The sequence below is a fragment of the Aspergillus sydowii genome (assembly GCF_001890705.1).
Source record: "Aspergillus sydowii CBS 593.65 unplaced genomic scaffold ASPSYscaffold_22, whole genome shotgun sequence".
Taxonomy (NCBI): Eukaryota; Fungi; Ascomycota; class Eurotiomycetes; order Eurotiales; family Aspergillaceae; genus Aspergillus; species Aspergillus sydowii.
The window spans coordinates 94,578-113,745 of record NW_024467880.1 but is presented as its reverse complement, the minus strand read 5'-3'; the positions used below and the strand labels follow the sequence as shown (position 1 = coordinate 113,745).

The window sequence follows — 19,168 nt, the reverse complement described above, 5'->3', positions numbered from 1 at the left end:
TCAAAGTGCCTCTGGTGCTTGGTGGCTGCAGCGGGTCTATGGATTTTTCCGAGTCTGCTTTCCTTGGCTGATCCCCTAAGAAGACGCTGGGGGCACTCCTGGTCTTCTGTTGTCATATCCCGCCACCATGAGCTTCTCGGTATGGACGTCACCGTTCCCTCTGGATGGAAAGTGGAGCCCGGCCAATATTTGTACCTCTGGCTGCCACGGGCAGGCCTACGAATTGCTAGCCAACTGCTGCTGTTTCATGTCTCGTCATGGGAAGATACGCCGTGGGCCAACGACACAGGGGTACCGAACTCTGAACTAGTACCCCTGCCCGGTCAGCGCGCACAGATCCATGCGTCTGAGCAATCTGCCAGTCAAGAGGACACATTGAGTGAGGCAGAAATCTTGGTACTAGACGATGCATCGCGCCACTCCACTGAACACGGAGGGGAATGGAGACAGGTGGGGACAAAACGGGATGCAGTCGTACGCACGACCAGCCAACGCCATGTATCGAGAGGCAAGACTTCGCCGAATACTGTGATGGGCCATCGAACGCTACGTGTGCTGGCCCGCCCGCAGTCTTCAGCACTGGCGGCCGCGCTCTATAATGCCGAACATCTCCACAGCGTTGGACACAGCGCGCTCCTGCTGGGACCGTACGGGAGACCGCCAGATCTGGCCCGCTTCGGCATCGTGCTATTGATCGTGGAGGATATCGGGATCGCGCGGGTCTTCTCGCTCATCCAGACCCTGGTCCTCGCGAGTGAACAACACCGCGCCATGGTACGGAAGCTTATCGTTGTCTGGCAAATGGAGGACCTAGGTACCACGCGTCGCAGAAATCCCTCGTGTCTCCTGTAGAACGGTGGGCTGAGCTAACACGGTCTAGACAATCGTCGGTGGGTGAACATGCAGCATTTGCTGGACCTCGATCGCCAAGAGTTTCAGGTACCACCACCGAACGGACCGCGATCCATATGCTGACCGTGATATATCCTCCGATTCGTCCTTTACTACTGTCGAAACCGCAAGAATGAGCCCTCGCGGAACCCCGGGACAAGGGTTCGATTCATGAAAGAGTTCGTAGATGTGACGCAGACGATAAGGACATACTGAATACACGTCGGGGGAGTATGTTGGTAGGCGGTATGAATCCTCTTCGAGGCCGGGGAAGGCTGATGCTTCCGATGAGCCCATATCAACGAGTCACTGCCTCCAGTGTGTGCGCGACAGTCGATCCGCAACCAGGTCAAAGCGATCTTTCAGCCCAGGTTGAGCGATGACCTCCGGTTACTGGATCTTGACGTTGAGCCGTATCATCAGTGGTTGGACACTGACACAACTGTGGAAGGCACTACCGGACCATCCGGGGACTACCTTCAATGGGTCGCCTCCAGAATAGCTGAAGGCCGTGGTCATTCCAGATGACCGATCTACCAATGGTCCCTTGTTCGAAGAGCACCCGTGCAAGTTCGATTGAACTACCATATTTTCCCAGCACGTCTTCACGGACGTTCTAAGGCTAACATAATCGACATCGATTTCTCGCGCAACAACGATCACTTCGGGTCCAACACATGAGGTCATTCTATGTGGGACATTCGGCTGAGTGTGAGCTGACGATCAAGATAGCGGTTACTCACGTCTGAGTGCATACGGTCATCCTGGTCGGGCAAACGCTTCGCGCGGACGACAGCCTGGTGTCGCCCGAGTACCAGAGTTCAGGGCATCTCCAGCGGATGTCGAGTTGGCTGCCACAAATGAGCAATCATGCGACCTGAAATCGCGTCCGATATTCAAAGGCCCTGTGAAGCACCGGTAACCGAAATGAACCCTATGCCATCCGATCGCCAGCCACTAATCCAGGCAGCGATTACAGCCGGGGGTGAAGTTCGCCGAGTATGTCCAGCCTCCGATAGATAGCAGGACCTTCAGGTTCCGATTCCGTTTCTTCAGCAGATAGATCTGCTTGATACAGCCGTAGACGTTGCTGCCGGTATCGGACCATGNATCGGTAGGGTAATGTTTCTCTAAATCCGCATAGGGATCAGAGAGGTAGACTTCGCCCGTTTCCGGTCGCACATTGGCAAAGGCATAGAGGACGTGGGTGAGGTTGTCAACCGGGAGATCCTGAGGGTTGTAGCGACGGCCGTAGATTGCCTAGGGAAGATACATAAGTGGGCATTATCTTCAGCGGCGTAAGGTGCACATACCCAGTTCACAAAGTATGCCACGGATCGATATCCCTTCCGATAGGTTTCCGCCTTATCGGCGGCGAGACCGTCGCGGCGGAGGAAAAGTCCCTGAGCGACATGGCCCGCCAGAACAACAAGTGAAATGATTGCGGATCGAAGTCGCATAGCTCTTACATACTAACAGATTGCCTGACCCTTCGACAAGTCCAAATATACATGTCAATCCCAGCAAGCTACTCCTAAAAAGGCACGTGGACAGAGACCAAAACTATCTGAAGAAGATATTAATAATATTATTGAATTTATATCTTCATCGAAGCGGAACCGACGCATGCTATACTATAAAGTTATTCAAGGACTGGACCTTCCTGTTGGTACAACAGCCTTGTGATAACACCCCGAGTTCGGCATATATCAAAGCCAAGGAAATACCAAAGTGCAGCCCGAAGGCTGACTTCTGGCGTCGTTATTATCTAAATCTACCAGCTACCTAAGTCCCTATATATAATCGGCCGAGATACCGGCAGTAGTCCTAAGTCCTAACCGATGGTGGAGCTACCGGATATCGATGACCCCGATACATCGGGAGTACCGATATCACCGAGCGCCACCGCGGAGAATCATAGCCTTATCTCGAGCGCTTTAAAAAAAGAGGCTATACACGTTGTAAACCTCTTCGAAAGCTACCTCTATCAGGCTATAATAAGCGTGTACGTCTTGCTTGGGCCCTCGAATTTGACAATTGAGTCTTGGGTTACTTCAGGCCTCCATAAACAATGCTATGTGACTGGAAAAGCAGGTGAAAAGCTTGATGAGACCTGCCTACGGATATCACCTCCAAGAAAGCGTGGTTGCATGTTTTGGGGATCAATTCATGCCTCTTTTAAAGGGTCATGCCTCTTGGGGATATATTGATTCAGAGAAGTACTCTGAGCGAATGCTTAGGAATAGCTTCAATTTTACCTAATACTAGCAGAATTCAAAGGATGGTAATCCTAGTAGGACCCACTGTACTAACAAAATCACAGAGATCAACCAGAGGAGGTGTGGCCCCACCCTTTGAAGAAGACCGACAATGCAGTGGGACTTCCAATCTGCCCGGGCAGAAGGGCCTTGGCACTCAGCTCGAGATGGGAGAGCAACTGCGTCATTCCGGCTCTTTCACGTCGGTGGGAAGATGTAGAGCATTTTCCACCCCGGGACTGTACTACATGGGCTTTTGGCAACAAAATTCGATCGAGGCTAAAGTATTCAGAGGAAGTTGTGGGAGTCTCGGTTCGCTTGACAGTTGTAGCATATCGGTGATCCACACCAGAACAGGGCGTTGTTCAATGTGTCGCGCAAATTGAACGACATCAACTTGCATGACGTTTGCGAAACATATATTTTTTCTCGTGGCTCTAGCCAGAACAAATGGCTGCTCCAGGCCCTGAACAGGAGCGACAACAGAATTTGAATCAATGACGTCTGATTGCAAACCGTGGATCCTTGAGATGAATGGTATCACATCACTCTCCCGGTCGGAGGTGGTGATTGCGCCTTTACTCAGATAAAGCATACTATCCGATCGTTTCCTCCCAAATAACATTTCAATAGAGAAGCCATTCGAATCCTCGTCGAGGCATGTCAAAGTTGATAGTTCGGTGTGGCTAACCGGCTGCCAATCACGGTGAAGCGCTCACAAGATGGGAATTTCGAATATTCGGCTCTGCAGGGGGCCTGGTATCCGGATTGAGCGGGATATCCCACAAGCTATCGTCTCAGTGGTATGGCTGGCCAGGTATCGATATAAGCGAGGGAGAAAAGCAAGACGTAAAAGAGAAACTCTAGAGAGACCATCATGCAGTCCCGGTGCGGCTGTCGGAAAATCTGGCAGGTAGCCACTACAACGGTTTCTCCAGTGAGCGCCTCAGTGTTTCGTACTGTCGGGCATGCTGGCAAATGGAGGCTGATAAACTACAGACACAGTGTTATGGCCACTTCTTCACTATCATCCCGGAGAATACTCCTTCGATGAAGGACATTGGAAGAGCTATCAAGAGGTAAACAAAATATTCGCACAGCTCATTGTCCAAGACCTGCGAAACGGCGATATTATATGGATACATGACTACCAACTGATGTTACTGCCTGCTGAGAAGCCATAGCGTGTTGAAGCGATTGTAGGATAGAAGGAATTGACGAAATACCATTTGACAGTGAACTAGTAAACCTCCACAACTTGCCAACGTATGAAAGTAGGACACATTGCGAGGCCGTTACTAACAAGACCTTGCTTCACGGTTTCCGTCGGCTGATAGGGGAGCAGTGGGGGGAAGTCCATATTTCGAATGGGCTGTTGCAGCCTAGTCAAAACAAGCCAGGCATGTATCAAATCCTTTCTAACCATGTCTGCTGGCCGATTTGAGCAGCTGGAAGTAAGTAGGCAACGAAGCAATCGGAACGAGCTATTGCATATTGCTCCTAAAGAACCCAAAACTGATTACACACAGCATTCAACTGTGGGATTTACGATAATTTACTGGCCTCAACGTGTCATACCAAGACCAAGAGCTTCGTCACCATTCTCCTTGGCCGTGGCTTGGCGGTTGGAGGGCGTCAAGGCGAGGTACCTGAGTTCAAGGATAAACTGGCTATAACTAGCCTCAGGGTTGTAGGCTCTCCATCTGTCGACATCCTTTTGACATGACGTAACCTAACATCACCACCAAAGTCTGCCCATGCCCTTCCTCGGTTATGCTCCATCTTATTCTCAGGCTGAGAACGACAGTCGCCGTATGTACATTGCAATGGTCTAGGCAGTTTGCTTACTAACGATCATAGTCTTACAGTTACTCATTCCTGGACGATGTTTTATTGGATGGTCTTTTTCATTGTGGTCGTCATGCTTATTTTGCTTCGTGGAAGGTTGTGATTCTGTTCTACGGGCAGTATGTGCTTCATCCGCATAAGCTCCCCTTATTGACAGCCGGTGGTAGCTGCCAGGTGTTCTTCACGACTGATATTGGCACTTGAAATGTACCTTCTTGATCATTCACCGCCAGTATGACTGTCAACCACTATATCGCCAGAAAACATGAATTCCACCGAATTAGTATTTAAGTAAGATGGATTGTTCTGACGATAACGTCCATCCGCGGAGATATAACTGTCTAGTATAGACTGAAGAGATGTCTTATTGCGCTACCAATCTCACTCATTTGTTTATACCGCAGGCATGTTCCCGGACATGACAATAAATTCTGCCCGGGCAGAAAGGTCTTGGCATTTTTGCCGAGGAGTTATACAGTAGCGCTAAAACTGGACTCTTTGCTTATTGACATGGTTCATCTGATAAACGATGATGGACGGACCGTGGTCAACACAAAGTTGCAAGACACTCACTTTATTGTCCTCGTGGTAACAGTTACCCTACTTTTTGACTATTCGACTCCAGAACTGAGTAACTTCAAATCAATGACGGTTAGATTACAATTCGTAGCGAAGTAACATGCGCATGATATTATGATATCACTAGTAGGTTGCAGATGGCGGTTGAAGACGTGGTCAGATAAAAAGCACTATCTGACGAGCCTCTCACTTCTACCATGCTAGTTCGCATCACTCGGTTAGAGCCCTGCTGAACATGTCAACCTTGAAAGTTCAATCGCCAAGTAATCCACGGCTTATTGTCGTTTCTAATCGGCTCCCGGTTACGGTGAAGTGCTCACGAGACAGTACTTTTGAATATGCGACATCTCCGGGAGGTCTGGTGTCCGGGCTGAACGGAATACTCCGCGATGTGCCCTCTCAGTGGTACGGCTGGCCGGGTATGGACATACCAGACAGAAAGAAGAAAGACGTAGAAGAGACACTGTGGAGAGACCATCGTGCAGTACCAGTGTGGCTTTCGGAAGATTTGGCCGGCAGCCACTATAATGGGTTTTCCAGTAAATAGTCCACCATTTTCCGTTGCTTTCTAGTTGCAATCGACCTTCTCTGTACTAACCAAGCATAGACACAGTACTGTGGCCACTTCTGCACTACCATCCAGGCGAATTCGTTTTCGAGGAAGAACATTGGAAGANCTACTGGGAAGTAAACGCTATCTTCGCTCAGGTTCTCGGTAAAGGGCTGCAGGATGGTGACATTATATGGATCCACGACTATCACCTAATGCTACTGCCTGGCTTGCTTAGGGGAGAAGCCGCAAAATACGGCAAGCGAGTGAAAATTGGATTTTTCCTACACACGCCCTTCCCCAGCAGCCAGTTATACAGAATTCTTCCGGTGCGAAAAGAAATCCTACTGGGAATATTAGGTTCTGATCTAGTTGCCTTTCACACGTACAACTACGCAAAACACTTCTTGCGGAGTTGTTCGAAAATCTTGTCCGTCTATGGGTTCCTCTGATTCCTTACTACGCTCTTAGTTTGGTCATCTATTCTTTGCCGTCCCCTTCACATTGAAGCGAAATAGATAAAACTAACCAAGCACTATAGAAACATTCCTGCGGCCCTCGAAAGCATCAGTGTAACCGAGGCTTCTAATCATGTTACTCAAGTTCGAGCCTTCCCCATCGGTACTGATCCTGACAGATTCCTAGGGGAGTTGGGAACAGGCCGGGTCCAGAGACGTATCTTACATTTAAGAGAGAAGTTCCGCGGCAAAAAGATACTCATCGGGATTGACCGACTTGACTATGTCAAAGGCATCCCGCAAAAGCTTCACGCGTTTGAAAAATTTCTGGAGGACCACCCTGAATGGATTGGAAGAGCGATTTTGGTGCAGCTTGCCATCCCTACTCGGCCTGACGTGGAAGATTACCAAGAATTGAGATCCATTGTCAATGGACAGGTTGGAAGAATCAATGGCAGATTTGGTTAGACACTCAGCCTTGATCCAGATGTTAAGCTGACCTTGCCTTGATATTAGGTACGGTGGAATACATGCCTGTACATTTTATGCATCGCTCACTCCCATTCCATGAGCTCGTGGCGATGTACGCTGTTTCAGATGTATGCGTGGTGACCTCAACCCGGGATGGAATGAACCTTGTAGCCCTCGAATACATTGCCGCACACAGCAGCCACGGTGATCACGACGGCGTCCTTATTCTATCCGAGTTTGCGGGCGCTTCACAGAGCCTAGCTGGGAGTATTATCGTTAATCCCTGGGATGCGGGTCAGACTGAAGATGCGTTTAAGACGTCACTATGTATGGGAAACCAGGAAAGGCAAGCTCGATTTGAACATCTTAGAAAATATGTCTCAGAGTTTACGAGGTATGTTACATCTCAGCAATCATCAATTATCCAAATTCAGGGGTTTTAAAAACCGAACGGAGAATTGACCGAGTCAGATGCATGTGCCTGCAGCTGCTAACATAGTTCAGTTCAAAATGGTGTTATTCTTTTCTCGAACAGATCAACGGAATAAAGGTCTAGGCGATATCACGGTGTATATGTTGCGAGACTTGTCTCTCATGAAGACCCAGTTAGGCAAAGCCGGACGAGGACTGTGCCTAGAAGGACATGTGGCAGTCATGCTGAGCAAGTCAACCTTTCAGCCTGTGGGTTGGGAAATTGATGGTTAAAGTTCCTGTATCATCCTGGAACCGTATAGTTGACAAGTCTGGATTACGTTACGTCATTATGATGCATCGTAGTGCTCCTGGAAACCAAGAAGCTTTCGATATGCGGGGTAGGTCGGTCTTGGTGTTTTGGCAACCTATAATAATGTCTCTATATCTGGATTCGACTTCGCCGTCCATTTTGAAAACTAGTGTCTGTTTAGTTCAAAAATCGCACTCCATGACCGATACTGTGCTATTCCTGGCTGCCGGTGGCAGAAGCGTAGGTCCAGAAAATCCTATGGACTATACACATTTAACATATACGTATGTGTTTAGGAACGTGGCGGTCGACCCTCTCAGCGCGATTTCTATAGCATTTTCCTACCCGGCCAACTATCGGCAGAATCAAATGAGAAGCTAGCATTCTTTGCAGTTTATGATGGACAGTGAGTATGGATGGCCTACTGGTTCTATGTTTAGCTAACTGCGCAGTGGCTCGGATAGCGTTTCGAAGCACGCAAGGAAACACATACCCGGCTTACTCGCAAACACACCCGAGCTTCATAACGGGGACTACGAAGGCGCTATAAAGGCAGCGGTCCATCAGGAAGAGGCTCTTTTATGTAAAGACCACCTGAAGAAGTATGGTTCAGCAATTGCAGTGTGTTTGGTAGACTTGGCATCAGGACTCCTTGTAGTAGGCAATCTCGGGGAATCTCATGTCCTGCTGGCAGAGTGGGGTCATGAAGGCCAAATTGATGTTGTAAGTGGACGGAGCCTTCCTAGTCGATTGTGCCTATATGATACTGATATCCCTGGATCACACAGAAACGGCTGACCGAATCCCATAAGCCCTCGAACCCTTCAGAGAGGAGTAGGATCATCAAAGCCGGAGGAGCGATCGGTGTAGATGAAGATGGAATAGAAAGATTAGGTCGGCCAAGACCAAGAAAACATCATGAGTTTAATTAATCGATGTCTAGGCCCTCTGAGTATGTCGCGGGCCCTTGGAGATCTGAACCTGAAAGAGTCTCTCCGGGGGCAAAAGAGCCCCGGACTGCAGCTCCCGGAAGATGGGCCTTTGTCGAGCGAGCCATTCTTAAGGAGCGTCCAGCTTCAAGATAATCGTCGATATCATATTGCCTTGGTAACCGACGGCGTGACAAATGTGATGGATGACAAAACCGTCATGGATAAGATCGCAGGTTACTGGCACTCTGGACTGAGAGCTGAGGAGATCTCTAAAAGGATTACTGTTCAGGTCTCGCAGAGATTTGGGAGTGATAATGCGACCTGCATCAGCGCCGTTTTGAATGGCCACAGGGTCTAGCGACTGAGCGTGCATACCAACCGCCTGGAATATTGGCTTTTCATGTCTATTCCAATAAGTTACATAGCGTTATCATGACAAATATAAATCCACCTCCATGCTCAATTGCGCAACAGAATAAGCCACTCGTTTATGGGATAATAAGCCGGAGTACCGCATCCACGCTTTTTGTAATCCGATGTTATTAGTATGCAGCATATCGCAAGTCGCAGAGGGGACATCGTTACTCTGAACCTTGTCCGGTTTTCCTGCCGACAACTTCGTGGTCACTTTCAGGATCGTCAGATTGTTGGGCGGCTCAATCCAACTGCCTACCGCACTTTGGTTTTGCGGCTCTATAGTTTTTCACAGCGCGTACTATGGCGTACTATGGGAATCTACCGCGGTATATGGCCCAACAATCCGCACGGCTGGGAGGGTCTGGGAGAAAGCAAGGCGCGAAGAGTGTAGAATTCCCCGGAACCGGAAGTGTTTCGTTTACCTCAGACTACAATTCTCCCTACCTAGGCCCGGTAGACTCCTTGCCTTTGCCGGCCGCGAGACCAGGCGGAGAATGAAGCAAGAGGTCCCAGTTTCGTCATCATCTAATGGAACCAACGGTTCCTTTCATACTTCGGGTGGGAAATGTGAGCCTCTCACCTCGTCACCATTACCTGTCTCCCACACGTGCACAAGATGTAGTATGGTTATGCAACAGTATATACATGCATCGTCGGTCCAACGATAGCGCATCTACCAAAATCAGACGTCGCACTTCTCATTCTTAACGGCTTCCATCGGTCATCCTCAAATATGACTATCCATATAGTGTCATTGTCAGAAGACGCCTTGACCCTGTCACACTATTGCTACCATATGCTAACGCGCAGAATGCAGGTTTCTCCCCTATACAGTTCAACTCAGCAACGGCGATCCTCACGAATTCATACATCCTGTCAGACAGTTTAGCTTACGGGACCAGTTGCAATGTTCACCAAGCGACCTGGCCCCGGCCTGCCGGCAAAACTGCTGGTCGTTGGAGATTGCACAGTACGGGAATGGGTCGTTGCGCAACGCGCTCCTGGCCTTCAAGCGGTCCCAGCCTCACGAAAATGTGAGATTAATTGGGACTCTCGGCATTCCGACTGATCAGATGGCGCCTGATACATTATCGACCATTACAGCCTGTCTTGTAGAAGAGTACAACGCTTTTGTGGTGACGGTTCCCTCAGAGACACTGGATGGCCACTACGCACATTTCTGTCAAAGACTGGCATGGCCCATTCTCAATTCCCAGATTCCTGACAGCCCCCGGAACCGAGTGTACGAGGAATCTTCTTGGGAAGAATACCTTGAAATCAACCAGGCCTTTGCCGATGAGGTAACCGCCAGATGGCAGCCAGGCGACTGCGTCTGGATCCATGACTATCATCTAGCGTTGGTTCCAGATATGGTGCGGAGGAAACTCCCGGATTGTCTAATCGGTTTCTTCTTTCACTGTTCCTTCCCCCCGTCAGAGATCTTTCGCTGCCTTGCTGCGCGGGACACGATTCTAGAGGGCGTTTTAGGTGCAGATCTTGTTGGGTTCCAAGCTGACGAGCATCGTTTGCACTTTGTGCGCGCCTGCCGTCGTCTTCTAAGCGTAGATGTGTCCGCTCGGGCTGTCCACTTCAAAGGTCGTGCAGTTGAGACAGGCACCTTTCCCATCGGCATAGATATCCCGAGGTTGGTAAGCGCCCTGGGGAGCCCCATGACGGAAGAGTGGGTGGAAAAGGTCAGACTGGAAAACCGTGACAAGCATCTGATCGTGGGGCGAGACCGACTCGACAGTGTCACCGGTATCAAGCAGAAGCTCCTGGCGTACGAAGAGTTCTTAAATTCATACCCCGAGTGGGTTGGAAAGGCGAGCAGGCACCGCGAGACCGTCTGTCCATACAGATAACCTATTAACAACCGTTCACAACAGGCCGTGCTCGTGCAAATTGCCTTGCCTTGTCCCGGATCGTCGATCGTTTTCTCCGACGTATCGTCAATCGCCATGCGGATCAACTCGGAGCATGCTAGCCTGACTTACCAGCCGGTGATCCTTCTCGCCCAAGAAATCCCGTACTCTCAGTATCTGGCTCTCTTGGCAACCAGCAAGGTTTGTTTAGTCACTAGCCTCCAAGAGGCCATGAACCTAGTGACGCACGATTTCGTCTGCTGCCATACTTCGCCAGCAGCGTGCGCAAACCGCGGCTCTTTAGTTCTGAGTGAATTCGCTGGCAGTGCCACAGATTTGGAAGAAGGAGCCTTCCTGGTCAATCCATGGGACTCTAAAGGTTGTGCCCTTGCAATCAAAGATGCGCTCGACATACGGTCGGAGGAGGCAGAGAGACGATGGCATATCCTGTACCACACGGTGTGCGACCGTGATGCCACACGCTGGTGCCAGGGGTTCTTGTCCGCGCTACAATCGATCAAGGCCAAGCGCGCTCGCATTATCACAGGATCTCAGTTATACAACGGAGAGTTCTCCCGTGCTTGGCGCAGGCCACTCTCCAGCCCGTTGATTATCATTGTCAGCGACAATCATGCTCTGTTGGATGATGACAACGCCCGCAATTTAGATTGTCTAAATCGGGCAGCGGACAACAACCGAAATATTGTCTATTTGGCCAGCGCACTACCCAAGTCGACGTTGGAAACTTTGCAAGTATCACCTGAAGTCGGCCTTGTCATCGAGGATGGGAGTCTCTTCCGATATCCAGGAGCTACCGACTGGGAGCAAGTGCAAGCATCTGCGAATCAGCAGATGCCGTCAGCCATCGATACGGTGGTAGGTTACTTCCAGGAGCGGACACCAGGTAGCAAGGTCACGAAGACCGACCTCATGACAATGTTCTCGTACCCCAAGGACGACATATACGCGCAGCAGCAGGCAGTGTCTTTAGCCGATGCAATAATCGGATGTTACGGGATCGAGAACATCCGGGTGGTCCAAGGAACCGACACTGTTGCAATATCACCTGCGCAAGTAAGCTGGAGCAGGACGCTGCACTTCTCACTTCAGAGGAGTCTCGCTGACCTTCGGGAGAGGCACAGCCAGAATCCTCGAGCGAAGTCCACCATGTTCGTGATAGGGCAAGGTATTGTGTTCGACGACATAGTTCGTTGGACCAGAGAGGAAGATGCCATGGTGTGCGAAGTTGAGCATATCGTCATTATTGGCGGCGGTTTCCCTGAATGGGTTGACAGCTGTATCGGTACGTAGAACTTATGTCACCGTGCGCCACCACTTTTAGCATAGAATGGCGTGGGCGTGGCTGGCAGGGAGGTGCGAGACCCCGTCGTGGTAGGGGAGTCATTATGGTAGTAGCCAAGTGGATTTGTGGATGAGATTACACCAGGACCAGACTCAGTCATTCTATTCTAATACAAGAACCAGTTTTCTACGAAGACCTTTGGTAGAGATAATGGTAGGAACCAGATCACCTGCAAAGGCTTGGTCTGATGTAAAGGGATGATGGAGTGTAAGTTTAACCGTCGATGTTTCGTCGATATACCTACACGTCAGTGCGTGCTAGTCGATGTACTACAGAATTGGGCGTCCCAGCAGCTCTAGCCTTGGCCAACCTGCTTTCAGCATCGATTGGTATTTCCAACAATGGGAAATGGTCTGGTTTATTCAGTGTCATATGTCTGTCCATGGTTCGTCGGCTAAGCGAACGCTCTTAAAGTCACAGACAGATATCGAGCGTTATTTCTTTCCAATCTAAGGGACTGACTTCACCGATTAGCGACCTTACTTCTGACACATGGCCGCACCAGCAAATGATCCATTATGCTTATACGTTGTCACTTGTTTGGCGCCTGCTAGGTTTTAATAGAAGAGGCGGATAGAGAGCTCTCGAACGTTGTTTACTACAATATACACATTGCCTACTAGAACAGACCGTTCTAATCCGGCCCGACAGAACACAATCAGTCGCTGTCGTGGCAGCCATAGGACATGTCATGTACACGCAAACTCAGAATAAACCTCGAACCGATATTCTCCAGATGTACTACTGCAGTGCGAATCCAACATTACCTGTTGCTAACAAGGTATGAAGTCTATGATGAGGGAATTGCCTCCCTTTCCCTTCAACGAGAGATACTGCCGGCCCTTTGCCACGGTACTCCGGCCCGGTGCTCCGAATATCTGCGCATCAACCCTTCGTGACCAGGCTCCGTCTGACCAGGGAACTTGGGAGGGCCACCCATACTGCTCAGGACAGCGCTGTTGTCTGCAGTGAGGTCATCCAGGACATCCAATTCTTTCTTAGTGAACCATCTAGGAAGCGCCCAGACAGGTAGCGGGATGAGCAAGATAATCACGCGATGGGTTAAACGGCAGGAACGTGCACACCCACAAAATTATTGTTTCGGCACTTCGATGGCTCGGTTTCCCGTCCCACAACCTACGTAAAAAAAAAATCGATCATTGAAAAGATAAGGGGCGCACATAACTGTTCAGAAGCTATGGCTCCTTTAATGTGGAAAATATTGAGGCGGCCCTGCTGTTTTTCATCAGGAGCGCATATAGGTCTCAAGTCTCTGCGCCTGGTACACGAGGCAGTTCTCTTCTGATGTGTTTGGCCAATTGAACTACTGCAGCTGGCACCAAAATCGAGTTTCTATTCTCTTACAACTTGATGAACACTACTGCAGCGGCAATTGCCCGCCTTGATAGCTCACTTTTCCCACTACAGAGGCTGCTCAGAGCTGGGAAAGGCCCCTTGTCTTAGTTATATGGAAGAGAACGTGGCTTGCTATCATAACAGCCATCATAGACCTCTTTTCCAGACCTTAAATGTCTACGACCATATTATTTGATATACAATCTAATTGATGTTACGACAGGTTGAGACTTCTGCTGTTTGTCAATCCTCATTTAATAGAGTTAGGCTTGAACATGTTGTCGATTTGAAAATACCTGCGCGCTTATCATACGAAGACCAGACACGCACCACATGATTTCATGGACTTCGAGCACGAGCTTTGAGGAGTTGGAAGGCAGTACCGCACACCAGAGATTAATGTTTATTTTACATTAGTTCGGTGATCCGAAGTTCATCGTGCGTCACGAAACGATCGGGTACATTAATATGATCCAAAACTACTGTTGAGCACCAAAGAGCGGACAATTCATAAACTTTCCCAACATTTTAGGATCCTTGTACCACTTCTATACAATTCACATCGTTTCCAAATTATCAAACAAGATAGCCAGGCGGTACCAATTGAATCTGGCCTTGAAGAACAGACTCTACTTTTCGCCTTCCCAAACCGTACGTTATTTCAGACATATCTAGACATTGCTTAGGATTTGAGCCCAAAGATATTATGCTCCCCAAGGAGGAATGTAGCACCACTTTTTTCATCTTGGATCTGACAACCTTGTCAGTATCACAGGTAATTTCCCCGACATGTTGAGGACATCCCACAAACCTCATACATATGCTTATCTTTGCTCGCACACAAAACTCGATCAGGTTGAGCAGTAGGCGTCGTGATAATATTTACGATAGTCCCAAAACCATCTGCCCGTTCAGTTGCGGACTCTGCAATTCCGAATGTCGGAATTAATGATCCCAGTATTGAAGTGCTGAGTGTGAGAAAGGAAACGTAAAAGACATACTACTAAAAAGGCTATACTGGACTCTATGGCCTTGTTGGTAATATGGCATGTTGTAGAGCTGTGAATAAGTAGAGCTGTGAATAGTCAAGGACTTGAAGAGTCGGGTATCTTTTTAAAGATATTTGAGACTGACACTCGGACTCTCGTGTATATATCTTGGTAGGATTTAGTGCGTGATGTCATATAGACGAAAGTATTATCGGTATGCTGCATCAATTGTAAGGACCGGCGATGTTCCTTGTTCCCTATGAGAAGGTATCATTTGTTTACCGGCCACCACACGCATCAGTCCGAGAACAACGTCGAATTCATTCGAGTTATACCGCCACTCAAGATGCAAACTTGGAATACATAATCGGAAGCCCTCCCCCGGCCAATATGTTTTCATTGCTGATTGATAACTGTTGGATGCATACATATGGTTGTTTCACTGGGAAATAGGCATCAATACAAATAAAAAAGCCCCATAAAGGATAGAAGCTAAAGATCTTTGCGCTCTTTTATTTCCAGAATATTTGCAGTGAATTTATTGGTATGTGGCTGCGTCAAGCTCTGCTTCTTTTGGTCCACATAACTCGTACAAATGCCTGTGCCAAAAGGAAGCCCATTCTTCGACTGAATGTCGGTTATCAAATGGTCGATAACACTTTTGAAGGACTGACCTTTAGCTGATATGTATCATGGCGCCGTTTGTCAGGCTTCTGTGTCACATGTTTTCTGCTGTCCTAGCATGTGAGTTTTATCTCTAGTGATTGCCGTAGTAGGGGGACACTGACGGTTCGTTTTGCGTAGTTGAGAACAATTCTAGCCCCATCTTCCCTTCCAGGTTCTGAGATCCGGCAATGTTAGGCCCCAGTTTGTGACTTAGCATAGAAATGCAGAGTTAGGTAAGGCAACCAGCTGTTATTTTATATCACTCTGGGTCACCTACCTTTTTGCTTTAACAGTGTATCACCGGATGTGGTACGACTAAATGATTTCCTTAGGGGCTCAAACTACGGGTTATGATCATTGCACCCTGTATCTTTAGGTGGCGAAGCATGAAGTTCTCTTGGATGACGCAAACTTACTTAGAAGAACGGAAAACATGTCACTACCCAGGTTAGGACATACATTGAACCAACTAGTTAAGGGAACTTGCTGATCCGGTATTTACTGTGGTTCAGCTGCACGGTCAACCGACATTAAAAATGTTCACAGTTGTTTAGGGCTATTCTGCCCGGGCAGAACCATGTTCAATAGAAGCGATCCAACAACCGGGGTTTGACCGGCCAACTTTTGGTTTATCTAAGAGCGCCTATGATTAGAATCAAATTATTCTAGAGGCGATATCCCGAAAACGGCGTCCTGAACGCTGCATGACATGTCACTGAACGAATCTCGCGACCCACAAAGACATGGTAGGCTTTCCTGTCCTTGCCAACTTGGCACAGGAGCATCCGACAGGACGCTAGTCGACGAGAAGCCCACATCCTCCGCTCTCGCTAAACCCAGACCGTCTGTACGTGGGAACAGTAAACGATCTGTAATGTCCGGGAACTCAGTTTCCTCTGTTGAGTATCTGTTGGGAGACTCTGCGCTCGCATTTCCTTCTACACATCCTTGCAACGGTCGCGACAGGTCCACCCTTGTCAAAATCATTCGGCCACTTGAAGATGGAGAGAGTGGGCAAGCTCTGGCTTCGTCGTTCATGGACTGCTTGTCATTAAAGCGCGGGTGGCGGCACCCTTCGTACTCGACGTATTCAAGCCCCTCAGCATTCCGGCGGGTGGGTATTATGTTCAGCCGGGAAAGGATGTCATGGACCGCAGGCTTGCCGGTTGGTGTAACGTCGAGTTGCGGTCCGGGCCAGGACCGGCTTTGCAGTGTCCTCCCGTACAGAATCTGGAGACCGGTTACTAACCACCGTTGTTGCTGTTCCAGCAATTCCACGTACCTGTGGTTGTTATCAGCGAACGCGAGAAGTCAGAAGCAGGAAAGTACTACAGACCCTTGCGGATACGATCTGTGCCTTGGGCTCCTTGGCCCGAATGCACATACTTGGTCGTCTCTCTTGCAACGGAAACATGGCGTACCGCCTGCACACTGTTGTGGCTTGTCAGAGATGAGGTTTTTAATGACTGGTATCTAGGAACATACCTTTGTTTTCTTCACGCGGCACCTATCGCATGCTTGAGGGGTACGTTTGCGAGCGTTGACTGCAGGTGTAGTTTTGGGCGATGACGTCTTTCGCATGGTTTGTGAAATTAACCGTTCCGTACTGCAAACTCGAATGACTCTCCACCCACATCGGAAGAACAGGCTGTTTAATATTAGATCGAGCGATTTGAACTGCTGCATAGGGCTAAGTGACGCAATAGTTATCCAGGGAGAGCAAAGAGCTTGTTGGCTGCCAATCTTCTCGCCTGGTGCTTGTTGTGTAGCAGTTATGGCCGATCTCATACGAGCACCTCTTGCCGTCCGATCGCGATTCGTCTGCTGTCCACCTTCCCGGCGGGCAGGTGAGGACCGAACGCCCACCTTTTTCCCTTTCAATATAACAGCGCATGATCAGTCATAATGATACTTAGCCGACACTAATGACAATGACCGACCCCTCTCCAACCCAACCGGCCCCCTGCGTGTACTGTACTCTGTGTTTAGACCCTCCAGCATCGCTGGTTCTCGAAGACCTGCAGCAAACTATCCGAAAGCAAAGCGAGGCAGGGCCCAAATTGTGCTGGATCATATCTATAACTCTGTGCCCTAACTCCCCCAGCGGTGTGTCTGATGGACATAGATGGAACCATGGCCTGCAACTTGAGCATTTTGTTCGAAGGCTCAGAAGGGATCGAAGTCAACGAAGCCCATCTGACGCTTGCTGGCGGAACCCTTTACGGATGTGTTTCTGTCTCTCGATGTCGATCAGAAAATGGTACTGAAATCGACGGGGCGGTTACGAGTTATCTGCTGGAGGTGACATTTGAGGGTAAGCAATGCCGCTTTCAGGGCCGATCCCTACTTCATGCAAAGTAGAATCTGCTAATTCTTCCTGCAAAGGCGAGCTGTTGAACGTCATTAGCCTACAACCGCCAGCTGCGATTCTGCAGAGGCAGAGGCAACTTAAGGTATCCCTCCCTGCCTCTCCTCCTGGACGCTGCTGCACTTGGAATACTGAACATGCGCAGTTTCTCCGCGTAACATACACGGCCCGTCTTTCAGGGTCTGAGATAGTCCAAAATTCAGATTCACGGAATGTCCTCATTCCCTTCCACTTTGTTATCCCCAGCAGCATCTACGGTGTTGACAAGAATGTCTATCTCGGTAACGGCGAGGAACCCCTTCCGCCCTCACTCTCCCTTTTCTCCGATACTATACACATCCAAGAAAACCTTCTCGTACGGGGTGAATGCAAAATCACCTACGGTGTCCGTGCGCGACTTTTCACCAACACAGGAAGGTATGCTGGGGAAGCCTTCCGCCCTGTGCACTTTATTCCTACAAGAGACCTACCGTTGCCTCCGCTCTATGCCAGAGACTTTTTGTCGGAGCATGTACCAAGCGCTTCGCAGAGAATAGGTCTGTGGCATTGGATTCAGAGAAGTTCTGAACTTGCTATCCTCACGGAGGAACCCCTTCCTTTGCAATTTGGCTGGGATAGGACAGTCTTCACCACCCTATGTTTGCGATTGCGGTATCATAACCCGTCGTCTCCGGGTACCTCTTCTCGAGTTAGCAGCGCGCCTCCACCACCAGACATATCCCTTGTGGTGCAAACAACGCTGGAGGCTGTGACGTTCTTCTCGGTCTCGCCACAGGGTATACTTCCGGAACTAAAAAATGCCGAACCTGGGCTAGAAGTGGTAAAAGAAAAGGTCTTGTGTCCAATGCAGACGCGGAAATTGCGAATTTCGACCTGGTTCCCTCTCGCAGAACGTGACAGTAAGGACGATCTCGGGTATAACAACGGTTCGTATGCGATTTTGCTCCATCGTGGATCTTCGCACTCCTTTTTGCACCCAAGTCCATCGAGCTAATATATTTGGTAGTGAATCAGCAGCACGGATACAAAGGCCCTGTCGCATGGCAGTCGACCGCCTCTCTGGTGTTCACGTACGAAGGAAATGAATGCCCTATCCCAACATTCGCGTGTACATACGCTTCAAGACGTCACTTTCTCTCACTACAGATACGGTTAAACGACCACTGCAGTGCAAGATACCATCTCCGCGTACCCGTGCAAATCATTTATAACTCGGGGTGTTTGCCAGACGCACCTGAATCAGCCCGGCTATACGAAGAGCCTATCGCCGATTGCGCGCTGCCGCCTGTCTATACAGCATAGAATTGGGCCCGGCAAATTATTTTCTGGGCGTGATTTGGCTCTCTAATGGGCAGTTTTAGTACCAAGTTATGGTGCTAAGTTCATCTTGATAGAGATGGTTATTTGGCACACTAGAGCTTAACATCAACAAGGGT

The 19,168-nt window shown here is 49.2% G+C and overlaps 9 protein-coding genes across 9 annotated transcripts in view; 6 read left to right on the top strand and 3 right to left on the bottom strand.

Moving 5' to 3' along the window:
- Nucleotides 1–1,090, top strand: part of ASPSYDRAFT_711234 (uncharacterized protein) — a 1,547-nt gene extending 457 nt beyond the window's left edge. Inside the window, exons 2-3 of the mRNA XM_040850553.1 lie at nt 1–774; nt 881–1,090. The exon at nt 1–774 is cut by the window's left edge and continues 141 nt beyond it. Coding sequence (XP_040696071.1) covers nt 1–774; nt 881–898 — 792 coding nt within the window. The 3' untranslated portion in view covers nt 899–1,090. The remainder of the gene's footprint in view (nt 775–880) is intronic.
- A 758-nt stretch (nt 1,091–1,848) lies between these two features.
- ASPSYDRAFT_95784 (uncharacterized protein) lies at nt 1,849–2,351 on the bottom strand (the record flags this gene model as incomplete). The annotated part of the gene is made up of 3 exons (XM_040853165.1): nt 1,849–1,956; nt 2,074–2,151; nt 2,205–2,351. 3 exons carry the CDS (start codon nt 2,349–2,351, stop codon nt 1,849–1,851), a joined length of 333 nt encoding a protein of 110 aa, XP_040696070.1.
- A 40-nt stretch (nt 2,352–2,391) lies between these two features.
- ASPSYDRAFT_164996 (uncharacterized protein) lies at nt 2,392–2,577 on the top strand (the record flags this gene model as incomplete). Its single annotated transcript, XM_040843310.1, has 1 exon — nt 2,392–2,577. A coding segment is annotated over one exon (186 nt), but the record flags the coding sequence as incomplete, so codon positions are not given.
- A 3,071-nt stretch (nt 2,578–5,648) lies between these two features.
- On the top strand, nt 5,649–7,899 carry ASPSYDRAFT_1170078 (trehalose-6-phosphate synthase). The gene is made up of 5 exons (XM_040840237.1): nt 5,649–6,115; nt 6,184–6,556; nt 6,668–7,047; nt 7,101–7,449; nt 7,560–7,899. Exons 1-5 carry the CDS (start codon nt 5,812–5,814, stop codon nt 7,609–7,611), a joined length of 1,458 nt encoding a protein of 485 aa, XP_040696068.1. The 5' UTR covers nt 5,649–5,811; the 3' UTR covers nt 7,612–7,899.
- Nucleotides 7,900–7,924: 25 nt separating this feature from the next.
- ASPSYDRAFT_52150 (PP2C family serine/threonine-protein phosphatase) lies at nt 7,925–9,181 on the top strand. Its single transcript, XM_040848436.1, has 5 exons — nt 7,925–8,019; nt 8,076–8,185; nt 8,232–8,502; nt 8,568–8,673; nt 8,723–9,181. The coding sequence occupies exons 1-5, from the start codon at nt 7,978–7,980 to the stop codon at nt 9,067–9,069; spliced, it is 876 nt and encodes a 291-aa protein (XP_040696067.1). The 5' UTR covers nt 7,925–7,977; the 3' UTR covers nt 9,070–9,181.
- Nucleotides 9,182–10,937: 1,756 nt separating this feature from the next.
- Nucleotides 10,938–12,475, top strand: ASPSYDRAFT_52148 (uncharacterized protein). Its single transcript, XM_040848435.1, has one exon. It carries the CDS (start codon nt 11,087–11,089, stop codon nt 12,299–12,301), a length of 1,215 nt encoding a protein of 404 aa, XP_040696066.1. The 5' UTR covers nt 10,938–11,086; the 3' UTR covers nt 12,302–12,475.
- Nucleotides 12,476–14,208: 1,733 nt separating this feature from the next.
- On the bottom strand, nt 14,209–14,781 carry ASPSYDRAFT_52147 (uncharacterized protein). The gene is made up of 3 exons (XM_040848434.1): nt 14,711–14,781; nt 14,521–14,633; nt 14,209–14,460 (listed from the first exon to the last, which is right to left on the bottom strand). Exons 1-3 carry the CDS (start codon nt 14,757–14,759, stop codon nt 14,392–14,394), a joined length of 231 nt encoding a protein of 76 aa, XP_040696065.1. The 5' UTR covers nt 14,760–14,781; the 3' UTR covers nt 14,209–14,391.
- Nucleotides 14,782–16,024: 1,243 nt separating this feature from the next.
- Nucleotides 16,025–16,945, bottom strand: ASPSYDRAFT_95780 (uncharacterized protein; the record flags this gene model as incomplete). The annotated part of the gene is made up of 3 exons (XM_040853164.1): nt 16,025–16,646; nt 16,697–16,788; nt 16,850–16,945. 3 exons carry the CDS (start codon nt 16,943–16,945, stop codon nt 16,025–16,027), a joined length of 810 nt encoding a protein of 269 aa, XP_040696064.1.
- A 617-nt stretch (nt 16,946–17,562) lies between these two features.
- Nucleotides 17,563–19,138, top strand: ASPSYDRAFT_710592 (uncharacterized protein). The gene is made up of 2 exons (XM_040850551.1): nt 17,563–18,658; nt 18,739–19,138. Exons 1-2 carry the CDS (start codon nt 17,686–17,688, stop codon nt 19,032–19,034), a joined length of 1,269 nt encoding a protein of 422 aa, XP_040696063.1. The 5' UTR covers nt 17,563–17,685; the 3' UTR covers nt 19,035–19,138.
- Nucleotides 19,139–19,168: the final 30 nt, after the last annotated feature.

Excerpts from the sequence above, each read along its gene's own strand:
- ASPSYDRAFT_52150 (XM_040848436.1), top strand. The coding sequence starts at position 7,978 with ATGACCGATACTGTGCTATTCCTGGCTGCCGGTGGCAGAAGC. Across the intron at positions 8,186-8,231 it reads TTTGCAGTTTATGATGGACA|TGGCTCGGATAGCGTTTCGA; the intron begins GTGAGTATGGAT and ends CTAACTGCGCAG. Across the intron at positions 8,674-8,722 it reads AGATGGAATAGAAAGATTAG|GCCCTCTGAGTATGTCGCGG; the intron begins GTCGGCCAAGAC and ends ATCGATGTCTAG.
- ASPSYDRAFT_52148 (XM_040848435.1), top strand. The coding sequence starts at position 11,087 with ATGCGGATCAACTCGGAGCATGCTAGCCTGACTTACCAGCCGGTGATC.
- ASPSYDRAFT_52147 (XM_040848434.1), bottom strand. The coding sequence starts at position 14,759 with ATGCCATATTACCAACAAGGCCATAGAGTCCAGTATAGCCTTTTTAGT. Across the intron at positions 14,634-14,710 it reads CCAGTATAGCCTTTTTAGTA|AGTCCGCAACTGAACGGGCA; the intron begins GTATGTCTTTTA and ends TCGGAATTGCAG. Across the intron at positions 14,461-14,520 it reads AAGATAAGCATATGTATGAG|ATCCAAGATGAAAAAAGTGG; the intron begins GTTTGTGGGATG and ends CAAGGTTGTCAG.
- ASPSYDRAFT_710592 (XM_040850551.1), top strand. The coding sequence starts at position 17,686 with ATGCCGCTTTCAGGGCCGATCCCTACTTCATGCAAAGTAGAATCTGCT. Across the intron at positions 18,659-18,738 it reads CGATCTCGGGTATAACAACG|TGAATCAGCAGCACGGATAC; the intron begins GTTCGTATGCGA and ends TATATTTGGTAG.